At 37.2% G+C, this 13,131-nt stretch overlaps 1 protein-coding gene across 4 annotated transcripts in view; it reads left to right on the top strand.

The window, feature by feature from the left end:
• ank1a (ankyrin 1, erythrocytic a) overlaps positions 1 to 13,131 on the top strand; it is a 90,944-nt gene that overhangs the window by 60,209 nt on the left and 17,604 nt on the right. For all 4 annotated transcript variants that reach the window (XM_063017513.1, XM_063017512.1, XM_063017510.1 and 1 more), the window contains 9 exons: positions 385 to 589; positions 1,522 to 1,618; positions 1,705 to 1,933; positions 2,105 to 2,233; positions 3,116 to 3,235; positions 3,957 to 4,041; positions 4,159 to 4,233; positions 4,788 to 4,919; positions 6,838 to 6,975. In XM_063017513.1, the coding sequence (XP_062873583.1) occupies positions 385 to 589; positions 1,522 to 1,618; positions 1,705 to 1,933; positions 2,105 to 2,233; positions 3,116 to 3,235; positions 3,957 to 4,041; positions 4,159 to 4,233; positions 4,788 to 4,919; positions 6,838 to 6,975 (1,210 nt within the window). The remainder of the gene's footprint in view (positions 1 to 384; positions 590 to 1,521; positions 1,619 to 1,704; positions 1,934 to 2,104; positions 2,234 to 3,115; positions 3,236 to 3,956; positions 4,042 to 4,158; positions 4,234 to 4,787; positions 4,920 to 6,837; positions 6,976 to 13,131) is intronic.

Here is a 13,131-nt window from a genome sequence, read left to right as displayed (position 1 = left end):
ATTAATGAGAATAAATTTTTTGTACAAAAATCATTCTAATAAATTCTAATAAATATTCCTGCCTGACCAGATCATGTGTGTCTGCTGTTTTGTTATCATCTCAATCTTCTGTCTCCTCTCTGCTTTGTTCCAAATCTCATTTCTCGTAACCTCACACCTTCATTTGGCCCTCATATTTTTTCTCTTCATTACTGATATTTTCACTCCTTAATTTCAATTACGTTGCTCTTGCACGATCTAAAAACATGTAACTTTTCTCTATGACCTGCTTTTTTCTGCTATTTTCATTTCTTTTCTTGTATCTTCTCATCACTGCCTCTTCCACGATATTTTTCTGCCCTGACCATCTGAACATCCACCGTACACGCTTCACCTGGCGCTCAGGCCCAGCCGGTCCCTGACGAACTGGTGGCCAAGCTGCTGGGGAACCAGGCCACTTTCAGCCCCGTGGTGACGGTGGAGCCGAGGCGTCGCAAATTCCACCGGCCTATCGGTCTGCGAATCCCACTTCCTCCGTCCTGGAGGGATAGTCCTCGAGATTCTGGAGAGGGAGACACCACCAGCCTACGTCTGCTCTGCAGTGTTATCGGTGAGAGTCATCTAAAGAGGACAGTGCATGATTTTATTATTATTAATTTATCATAATAATTATAGCTATTATTATTATTATTATTATAATTAGTATATTATATTGTTATTACTGCTATTATTATAATTAATATAATTAGTATATTATTATTATATTATTATTATTATTGCTATTATTATAATTAATATAATTAGTATATTATAATTGTTATATTATTATTATTATTGCTATCATTATAATTAATATAATATGTATTTTATAATTATTATATTATTATTGCTATTATTATAAATAATGTAATTATTATTTTATAATTATTATATTATTATTATTGCTATTATTATAATTCATATTATTAGTAATGTATAAGTATTATATTATTATTATTGCTATTATTTTAATTAATGTAATTATTATTTTATAATTATTGTATTATTATTATATTATCATAATTATTATTACACTAATCATTATTACTATTTATCATTATTAAATTATTGTATTTTTTATTATTTTATTATTATATTATCGTACTTTTTTTTTACACTATTACTATTATTATATTTTTATTATTATTATTATTATTATTATTATTATTATATTATCGTACCTTTTTATTACACTATTATTATTATTATTACTATGCCCTGAACTCAATAATTAACGGATGTCCCAATACTTTTGGCTATATACTGTATTTACATAAAAACAGTGGACGCTCATTGAAAACATTATGTCTTGTCTTTTGTACTGTTTTTAATTTTTAATTTTTAATTTATTAATGCACTACATTTTTATTCTGCTCTGTTACAGAAAGTTAGCATTTAGTTAGCACTAACCGGTAATAATTATATTGTGGACAGTTATAAAATTGCACAAAAGCCTGAGAAGTCAGTACTTGATTTAACAACATTCCTTTTATATTTACCCAGGTGGTACTGACCCAGCCCAGTGGGAAGATATAACTGGAACCACCAAGCTTTTATATGCTAACGACTGTGCCAATTTTACCACCAATGTCTCAGCACGGTACGCTAAAGTCCTTGTTATTGCACTCTAGCTGAATAGTTGTATAGCACATCGCTGATCAAGTTCTTATTTCCTCTCTGCTCCAGCTTTTGGCTAGCAGACTGTCCTCGGACTGCAGAGGCCATTTCCTTTGCCAACGTGCTGTACCGCGAGCTGTCGGCGGTCCCCTACATGGCCAAATTTGTCATATTCGCCAAGATGAACGAGGCGCGAGAGGGCAGACTGCGCTGCTACTGCATGACTGATGACAAGATGGACAAAACCCTGGAGCAGCATGAGAACTTCACTGAAGTAGCACGTAGCAGGGACATCGAGGTCCGAAACAAAAACTCACTCTCTATAAGATCTGATATCTCAAAGTAGCTTTATTGGCATGAATGTAAAGAGAACAATACTGAAGTGTGTGTGTGTGTGTGTGTGTGTGTGTGTGTGTGTGTGTGTGTGTGTTCATTTCATGCATTTGTACCTGTGTACCATTAATATCAGGTCATGGAGGGTATGCCACTACACCTGGAGTGCTCTGGAAACTTAATCCCCGTTCGCAAGGCCACCCAACAGCCTCGCTGCTTCAGCTTTCAGGCCTTCAGGGACAACAGACTTCCGGTCTCTGTGAAGGTATTTATTGATTTATTTATTTTCACTATTTAAAAAGTTGCCAATCCACCATCTGCATGTTTCCAAAGTCTGATGAAACCAAAGTACCTGGAGGAGGAAACCCCAGTGGACCCAAAACAATATAATGTTATCTTATTAACTTCATTCTTTTTTGTAAACATATAAAGCAAATTATATAGCAATTGAGTGTGGCACCCCCTACAGTGCATGATATTATTGAAAGATTCACATATTTCGAGGAAATTTTGAATGCCTGTGATCTTAATTGCTCACATGGCACTGGACGTCTTGTGTCCATAAAAATAATGCATGTTGTGTTTTTGGGGCCAAAGAATTCAAGGACCAGATTTTTATAACCAAACCCTTTTGGAACATATGCTGCCTTTTGGAGGACGTCTTATGTCTGGGAGGTCTATGCTTACTTCAACAACAAGCCATGTTTTGTAGGTTTTAGCAGCGTTGGTTTGTAATCGAAGAGTGCATGTGATAGCCTGGCATGCCAGCAGTCTAGAGCTGCATTATGAAGAGCAAAATATAGCAATATTCTGTAACATTAGGTAGCTGAAAACTTAACAGAAAGTTAGCAAATAACTATGCTCTAGGGTGGAGCAGTGGTAAACTACTCTAGCTTGGGATCCAGGGTTCGAATTCCCATTGGCAGTCAGCCAGTCACCATCTGCACACAGACATGATTAGCTATATCTGGGGGGAATGGCCGATGGGGATGGGGAATGGCCGAGGCCCTGCAATGGATTGGCATCCTGGGATGTGTTACTGCATTGTGCCTAGTAATTCCAGCGAAGCCAGACCTACCACGACCCTGGTCAGGATAAAGCCCAGCTTCTTTGTCCCTCAGTATGTCCATCACTTTCTTCTCTCAAGGTACGAGACAGCAGTAAGGACCCGACTGGTTTCTTGTCCTTCTTGCGCAAGTCTACCAAGTATGAGGACAGCCAGCAAGTACTATGCAACCTTAATATCGCTATGCCACCATGCATGAAGGTACCCAAAATGTTTTTGTACTCTTTAATTTCTTCCTATATAAATAATAAGATACACAAGGACAAGCCAAAACATTAGGACCACTTGCCTAATATGCGGTCAAAACTGCTCAATTTCACCAAGAATAGACTTCACAGGACATCGAGGCATCTTAAGGAGTCCTGTGGTATCTGGTTCCAGGATTTACCATCAGGGCCTTCAACTTCTGCTTGGTGCCATCTCTTCCACGACTACACAATGCCCAGCTGTCAACAGGACCAATTGACCAATTTAAATTTTTTGCCCCCAAATGACCAATTGCTCTAAAGTTCCATTATGCCAGTGTGTTAGCATGGGCAATTTCACGGGCCTGAAATTACACTTAGGAGCAGCTCCATACATTGAAGGGTTTAATTGACCTGCAATTTGAGCCACAAATATTGGCCGCCCAACAACCTGTTGGCGTTTCATGACTTGTCCCTTGTTGGATCGCTGTCGGTGGGTACTCAACACGGCTGCTTGAGAGCAACTCTTGTTGTTTTTGAGATACTTCAACTTAATCATTGCTACCATCTACCATCAGCCCAACAGATCCCTGACTGTCGTGTACACAATTGTCACAAAAGAGGTGATGCCAGGCAGGTGCCATGTTAGGAGTTGGACCTAACGTTTTGGCTCATCAAGGTATACACAGTAAACAAACAGCCAGTATAAGCAGTACAAATTATTACCCCAACATTAGATTGGAGGGGGTGAAGACAGAAGGAGGACACTTACCCCACTGGCCCTTCGAGAGAGATACAGTGCTCTCAATGAACCTAATATGGGTAAGTACAGTCCTGCATATACCTGCACTCTACCACTGCTTGAGCGTGCTTTCCAAAAGATTTGTGCACCCGTGTTAGACTTTTAGAGGGTCTAAGCAAAGGGTTTGATTTTCACAGCATCCATGAGCGTCGTGGAACGGACAGAGTTAAAAATGGCAGTAATAGCTGAACAACTGGGACTGAGCTGGGCTGGTGAGTGAGTGAATAAATGAATTATTTTTGTATAAGTGAATAGTTTGTCCATTGTGTAATCATGACATCATGATCCTATCAAACATGCCAGTCTGGTCCCATATTGGTGGCAATAATAGTCTACAATTTGGGAAGGGTGTAGAAATTTGTGCTCATTCAAGCTGATGATTTTTACATGCTACTCTTCAGCACTCCGTAGTTTGAATTGCCTTCTGCTTTGTGACTGAGCTGTGAATGCTCCTAGACTTTTCATTATGACAGCATATTCTGTTGCGCAGGGCTATTCTAGCTGTCCTAGAATGCCTGTGCAATGTTTACCGTCAAATATCTCTTCTAGTATGACCCACAAGACTGCCAGTGTTGATCTATCTATCTTTCTGCACTTGGCAGTGATTGAATTTGCTGCAATAAATGAATCAGCTACATCTGAGGGGTGTCTATTTTTGGGAAAGGGTCCATTAGAATGCTTACTAAGGACTATGATATATGTGCATGGGTGTATAATGTGCATTTTATAAGTTTTGTTAACAGTCATCTCCTGTCTCTCTGCATAGAGCTGGCCCGAGAGCTCCAATTCACTGTTGATGAAATTAACAGGATTCGAGTAGAGAACCCCAATTCACTTCTGGAACAGAGTTCAACCCTGCTTAATCTGTGGGTTAGCCGTGAAGGCAAGAGGGCAAAGAGTAAGTACTCCGTCAACTGTGGATATCAGACCCTAAGGTTCTGTGGCGTTCACCATATTTGTTTCACTTTCTAAAAATATATTCACATTCACTGCATTTAGCAGACGCTTTTATCCAAACCAACTTACAATTGACTGAATACAATGCAAGAAATCGAGAGATCAGGGTCTTGTTTAGGGTGCCAGAAGTGTCAACTTAGTAATGGTGGAGCTTGAACTAACAGCTTTTAGATTACTAGGCCAGTACATTAGCCACTGAGCTACCACTGCCTCCGTAGTATAGGTCCAAAAGGACCAAAAAAGATATTTCACAGTTTATAAGTGTTAAGAACGTTTTTGACATCCAGTCGTTGCAGTAATAAACATACAAGACTTCCAGTCGCACCAGTCCACCAGTAGATGTCTCCATTTACATTTGTATTGTATAAGCTACATGACTTGGCATCCTGACATGTAAACATTGGGTTTTTAATGCGATTCCACTCAAGATTTTGAAAAATAAGTTCTTCATCCAGGATAGTAGTTATTTATACACCAAATAAACAATGGACAGTCTTTTGAGAGCAGTGTATTAGCTTTAAAATGCGCAAATTACTATTAGCATAAAATATTAGCATAACAGACTGGAAGAGGAGTGAAGGAGCTAATCAATGTCTGAAATTGAACTGAAACAACAAACAACCATTTCTGGACATAATCTAAAGTCTTCACTAGCAGTTTTTAACCTTTTTTAGTCTTAGACCCCCTTTGTTCTAAAAATATGAAAAATCTGTATTGTCTTGTTGCTGATGGGAAATTCAATGAACTGGTCATTTCTGATGTTGGTTAATGTAGTGGGTTTATTTCTGATGAACTGGTGGTTCTACATCAGGGGCGGACAAACAAAGGGCCACACTGGGTTTTAAAAATTGACAGACGGGCCGGGTGGGGGTTTGGAACTAATATAAATTCACATTCAAACCTTTATGTTTATGATTAAAGGATGAATTTTTGAATATAAATGGAACGCCAGACTCATCCCATTATGTGCGTGTTTACACATGCGTGAATGTGATTTTTTAATGTTTTTGTTATTATTTATCTTTGTTTCTACTTGGCGTATCGCCGTCTAAACAAAACCAGTTCAGCGTTTAAAGCTGCACTAAGGTAATGGTTTATGTGTGACGTTTTAAACCAGCCAAGTGGTTAGATCAAGCTGGGGTGACAGGCGACTCCAGAGGGGTAGTAGGGCTCAGTGCGATGGCAAATGTGACGAATGAATATCTCTGTGTAGGCCAGATAGAATCAGCTTTAGCAATGGTCGGTAGTTTTTGGTGTGCGCCATCCAGTGGAATCAATTGAAACGCAGGGTACTGCAGGAAAAAGGTCAAATTAATGCTTAAGGACAATTTTGTAAATACTCAGTGGCCCGCAGGCTGTAGTTTGCTCACCACTGTTCTACATCAACAACTGAATCAGAATAATTTGTTGTCACCATGCGTTGGGATATGCACTATTATGGTGTGCGAATCAAATTTTTGTCCATTGTCAAAGACCCAATGCAGGCTATAGTTAGCTTAAAACCTACATCTTTCAAAGGAATTGATTTTCCCATCCAATTCCTTGATAACCACTGGTCTACCGACCACCTATCGAATATTCCCTAATATATTTTTAATCTAGTGGATTCACACTCAAGACTTCAAAATGGTAGAATAAAAATGGTGGCTACAGATCAGACCTTTTGTGACTGAGTGAACTTTTGTGTTAAACTGAGGTGCTGTGCCTTGTGCCTGGGATGTTCAAAATCAAATCCACGACACGATAAAAGTGCACAAAATGTCAAGAGGTCTGAATCCACTGTAAACAAGTAAACAGTGGACTGGTGTTAAATGAGATCTTCTATTTTTTGTCCCGCTACCTTCCACTTACTGCTGTAGTGGACAGTCTTTTCATGGCTTTGAGGAGCATCGACCGAATGGACATCGTGAAGATGATGGAAGGGCAGCAGGGCGGCCAGGAACACGAGAGACGCCGACAGAACGACCGAGACCACGTCTCTCCCGGCTTGACAAACGGTAAGTGATTCTTCGGCGTCTCGGTCGTCCGTAATTCTCCTTTCCCTGCCTCTTGTGAGCACATTTTCCTCGAGTCCTGGCTTTTACTTTCCTTCGGCTAACAAACGCACCATTTTCTCGTGATCTAACCGCTGACGCCCAATCACATGGCTGAGAATTTTCACTTGATCAGATTTACTGCCACTAAGACCAGGGCAAAGGACATCCCTACACTCCTGCTGATCGACTTGTGACATTATTATGTGTGTATGCTTTTTATTTATATATATTTTATATGATTAATAAATAGGTGTTGGGTTGTATGAGTTATATAGTTATGTATTTGTCAGTAGTTCTCTCTTGGTTTATGAATGTTATTTTCTTATGGCTTTGTTATAATTATGCCACATGTTGAGATCAGCTAATTACTTCTGGCAACTGATCGGGAATCAGAAAGAGCTCTTTAGTATACATATATATATATTTTTTTTATTATTTTTTTTATTATATAATTTATTCCATGGTGAGGCCATGCTGAATATATCTGGCTTTTGCAATCTCAAGTCTCATGTTTGATTAATCTTCAAGCTTTGGGAAAATAAGATGGTTTTAAACTGTATGATCACCGAAATGTATACCATACCTGCAAAGGTGCGGGTCGCGCCATACGAGGGAAGTACTTGTTAAAGCCTCGCACCTGCGAGAATGAAAAAGAACCCAAGTGCAAAATGCTTGACTGAGGTAGAACAACACTGTGGCTAGAAAGCCACAAGTGGACAGTTGCAAATACCTAAGGTGGCCAAAATAACAGAAACAAGTTCCAGTTCATGTTTAAGAGGCTTTATTGTCATTTCAACTACATGCAAGTACCAGGGTGCCACACAGAACACAAGTCTGTACATGGTACAGAGTGAATAATAAAAGAGATAAAAAATTTATTAATTATTAAATAAATAAAAAAATAAAAACTTAAATCTAACTTAATTGTGAATGTACTGCAATCTGTAACAACCTCACAATTAAGTGAGTAAAACATCACAAACCTCTCTACAACAGGGCCGGTCCTTGGCAGAGGCAGGATTGGCGTTTGTCCCGGGTGATGATTAAAGAGGGGGCACCATTTGCCAAGACTTCAAGTCCAAATCCAACCTTTATTGTTTTATACACGTTATAAATTATAGATCTTTAAATGTATGTTCTATATCGAGTCATTCTTGGTTTAAGTGAGTGAACAGCAGAACTGAAGTTTGTGCGTACACAGAAAAAATACAACAATACTTAGTGAGGTCATTTAATTTAGCTGGATTAGCAATTAAAATATATAAGACAGAGTATACACATACGTCAGTCTTGCTGGCTTCATTAAATTGCTGTAGCTAGTTCCTGTTGCCCCTTTACCACTATGTACTTTATAATATTAACCAATGTCAGAACAATATGGTGAATCTTTTAATTATATTATGTACTGTAGATGGTGAAATATACATAAGTCAGTCTTCATGGCTTTATTAAATTACTGTAGCTAGTTCCTAATAAATCTTACTACTATGTACTATGTAATATTAACCAATCTCAGAACTATCGTGATGTTCCAGCGAGCCTACATGATGAATCTTTTAATGATATTATGCACTGTAGATGGTGAAATACACATACGTTGGTCTTGATGTCTTTATTAAATTACTGGAGCTAGTTCTTGTTGCCCTTTACTAGTATAATATTGACCAATGTCAGAACAGTAGTGACATCCCAGCGAGTCTATATGGTAAATCTTTTAATAATATTATGTACTGTAGATGGTGAAATACACAGCCAGTCTTGGTTGCTTCATTAAATTACTGTAGCTAGTTCTTGTTGCCCCTTACTACTATACTAATATGCACTTCATAATATGAACCAATGTCAGAACAATATGGTGAATCTTTTAATAATATTATGCACTGTAGATGGTGAAATATCCGACACAAATCCACAAACTGAATGACTGTAGTTTGCTGTAAGAATAAAAAGGACACAGTCCAGAGTCTAAACATCAGTCCAGTTAAATGTGTACTGCAAGTTCAGACGTAGTGTCATACCTCTTCCCTTTGACCCTTCTCCTTGTGTTCTCTGGACATGTCATCTGCAGCCTTTTCCTCCTCCTTCTCCTCCTCCTCCACCACACTTCTCTGACCTTTGACCTCATACAGACCTCATGTTGACCTCCGGCCCTCACCTCTTTATCCTAAAGTTTCTTCCTTTCACTCCTACCCACAAAAACACACACCCTGTGATTCAAGTTCCCTCCTCATTAGCTGTACATTCACAGCGTCCCCTGCTGGAGGGAGGTGTTTCTGACCCTGTCACCTTCTGTCTCTGTCTTCCTCTCTTTCTCTGTCCATCGACACACCCCCTGCTCACGTCTCATCCCTCCCATGATGCCTGCATGCGTGCACTCGAGGCCCATTAATAACTGTGCATGTCAACGTCAAGGGCGTGGAAGCTGGATGCTGATCTGTGGAGTTTCTTCTGTGGTTTTTTGAAGGGCTTTGATTTGATGACTAATGAGACACTTGAGAACCCGTTCAAACCCCCATATGACTGACTGACGACCAAAATACAAACGTAAACACCTCAGATGTACAAACCTCAGTTTAAAAAAAGTTGGGACAGTATGTGAAATGCTAATAAAACAAGTCAGCAGTGATTTGGAAATTCCTCTTTTTAAAAACTTTAATTTTCTTGATTTCTCAATAATGTTTTGCACTGTAAAGGGTGAAATAGGTCAAATTCATGTAAAACAGGATTTTTTACAGGAATTTAAAGATTTTAATACTGGGCCGTCCGACAAGGGCCAGGTGTCCATATACTTTTGGCCATATAGCGCATGTGTAGTAAGTAGGTCCATGATGGATCAGATGTCACAGGCTGTCAGTATTGATTTTTGACCTTGCCCTTGCAAGTGCGAAGATTTCTTCTGAGTTTCTTGATCTTTCAATAATGTTTTGCACTGTAGAGGGTGAAATATGTAAAATGTACTGCCTATTTGGAGCTGGATTTCACCTACAGTCCAAACTTTTCTCAGACTGAGGTTTGTACAGACGTGTACAAATTATCGACACACTTGATCATGACGTGAACTTTAGTCCCTCTGTGGTGCTCATGTGTGTGTGTGTGTGTGTGTTACGAGCGGAACATTCACATGCCCTTCAAACCAAATGCGATACGCATGCTGTATGTTTTGCATGTGGGTCGAGCTGATGTTGCCCAGCATGGCATGCAGTAGAACGACTGAATGATTTATTAGTACTACAGTAAACTGCTGTTTTTGTACCTGAATAAGAAGAAAAAACTACTTTATTTTTCTTATACACATCCACAGTATTGTTTTATTGAAGTAAATGTTTCTTGTTTCATGTCTGTCTTTTATCTTCTGACTTCAGCACCGTACTAATACTGTCGGTTTGTGTTACCACACTAGTACCAGGTCTGTGTTTGATCTTGTTGTTGCATCAGTGCATTTCTTTTTTGTGTGTGTGTGTGTGTGTTTTATACATGTTGTGTTTGTGTGTTTGTGTTCTGTCGTCATGTATCATCTCTGGGCGCAGTAGTACTACGCAACATAAACACACACGCATACCCATACATCAAAGAAATGTATATAAAACATGAAACCCAAACCTAAACACAGCGGTCCGTGCCCTTCAGACGCTCTGGTGGAAGATGGGGCGGTGGGTGTACCCAGCTGGTGTAACTAATACCCCCCTGCACACTCAGCACATGCCAAACTAGTGACGACCTGCTTCACACTCGTGTCCTGCTTTTAGACCCCCCGATTCGTCTCACAATCTGTCCTAATAACAGAACGCATGCGCGACACATGCTTCCTCCTGGACCGTGCGTTTTCCAGGGACGTCTCTGCAAGACACGAGCGTTAGATTGACCTGCCGACCGTCCAGACATGTGTGGAGCTTTGTGAACCTGAGCTCTGAGCAGCCGAAGTGTTAGTTTACTTTCATGACTACGACAATTGGTGTCCTCTTTTCCCGAACAATGAGGGAACGTTGTTTACAGGAAATGGGATGTAACACGGTCGTAAACCTGCCCCCGTCCCAAGATTTAGGACTGTGTCACAGCCATCAAATTTAGAATGAGCGTTTTAATTTTTTTTAATCAAATCAAAAACAGTTCATTAGTTGATTCATGTAGCAGCAGGTTGAGTGGTTTATTAGCTTTTTTCACATGTGGAGTGTTTTAAAATGGCGTAACTTTAATAAAATGTGTTCATATTAAAAAAATACAATCAAGTTTGTTTTTCAAAACAGTAAAAATTATTTAGTCAGTTAAATAAATTCATTTTATTAATAAATTTTTTTATTTTTTTATTTTTATACATTTTATTTTTAATAGCATTTTACAGAATGACCCAAATATTCTGGAAATTGATTTTAAATTTAGAAATGTAATAAAATTAATAAACACTTAATAATATATAAATTTTTATATATATATATATATATATATATACTGTATATATATAATATATAATATATATATATATATATATATAATAAGATATAAATTTAGAAATACAGAATTAAATATTTAAAAATATGCAATGCATTTATAAATTTGTAAAAACTATTAAAGACAAGTGGATCTACAATCTCAAAACAAACAGAAACGTTTAACACCACGATTGAAGTAAATTCTGATGTGTTATTGGTAGACGTGGGTACCGTGAGTGTTTTTTCTGAACATGCTGACTGGGTTTTTGTGTATTGGACGTCTTCAGCGCTTCTTGTTGACGCTGTTACAGAACATCAGAACACAGATGATGGAACCTGAGTTTAGACGTTAGGGCGGTGTGAAGCGTGTGTTCCTCCACTGAACTCACATTCCTGAGCCATGTGGCAGAACCCACCTTCTGGTGTGTATTGACCAAAACTTTATCAGTACAGGCTTGTAAATCAGGATCAGAGGTCACAGACTGACCAAAGTGGTCTGAGTGTTCTGTGGCTTTGGTCTGACAGTGCTGGTCCTGCCACTCAATACACAAACTGCCCTTAATTCTCGTCCGTCTGATCACATCAGGTTATGTTTAATATCACTGAACAGTGACTGTGCAAAATAAATAAAAAATGTAGAAATACATTAAGAAATAAATAAATGCAGAAAGAAAGAAATTAGTGTAGAAATACAGAAATAAATTTTAAAAAATGTAAAAAAAAAAAACTGAAATAAATACATTTCAAAATAAATAAATTTACAAATACAGAAATTAAAGAAATTTAGAAATAAATAAAAAAAATTTGAAACATAAATAAATACACTTTAGAAAGAAAAAAAGAAATTAAAATGCAGAAATAAATACTTTAGTGTAGAAATACAGAAACAGATAAATGTTGAAATAAATAAAAATAAATGTAGAAACAGAAATAAATTAATTTAGGAATAAATAAATGAATAAATATAGAAATACAAAAATAAATAAATAAATGAAGGAATAATTAAATATGTGTAGAAATAAATAATTAATTGTAAAAATACAGAAACAAATAAATGTAGAAATAAATAAAAAATCAGAAACACAAAAATAAATAAATGCAGAAATAAATAAATGTTTTTAAAAAATGAAATGTAGAAATACATAAATAAATAAATGTAAATATACATAATCAAATAAATATAAAAATATATAAATAAATAAATATGGGAAACAAATATAAAAAATATATGTAGAAATACAAAAATAAATAAATGTGGATATAAATAAAGTAATAATTAAATATATATAGAAATAAATAAATAAACATAAATAAATAAGTAATTTTTCCTTTTTCATAACAAAAAAGTATTTATTAAGCTATGCATTTGTGCATTTATTTATTTATTTATACTTATTTTTTTCATCCTCCATAATCTTTCCTTATAAAATGCTCACCGCTTTGTAATTTGATTTGTTCTGAAATCAAACATATTTATAAAGTGTGTGTGAATTTGTTACCATGTTGAGTGAAAAGTACATGGATGTAAATATGATTGTAAAGATGATTGTAAAGATGATTGTAAACACAAGTGCTTGCCTGCATGCTCTGCAGCTTGACATTAACATCATGACGACTAACATCATGATTGGGAGAATGAGTGCATGAGGACGTTCTGCACGTTTGCCTCTAAGCAGGTAGTGTGTACCAG

The sequence above is a fragment of the Trichomycterus rosablanca genome, chromosome 21 (assembly GCF_030014385.1).
Source record: "Trichomycterus rosablanca isolate fTriRos1 chromosome 21, fTriRos1.hap1, whole genome shotgun sequence".
NCBI classification, from domain to species: domain Eukaryota; kingdom Metazoa; phylum Chordata; class Actinopteri; order Siluriformes; family Trichomycteridae; genus Trichomycterus; species Trichomycterus rosablanca.
The sequence above is the reverse complement of the archived record's forward strand: the minus strand, read 5'-3'. Positions and strand labels throughout refer to the sequence as shown.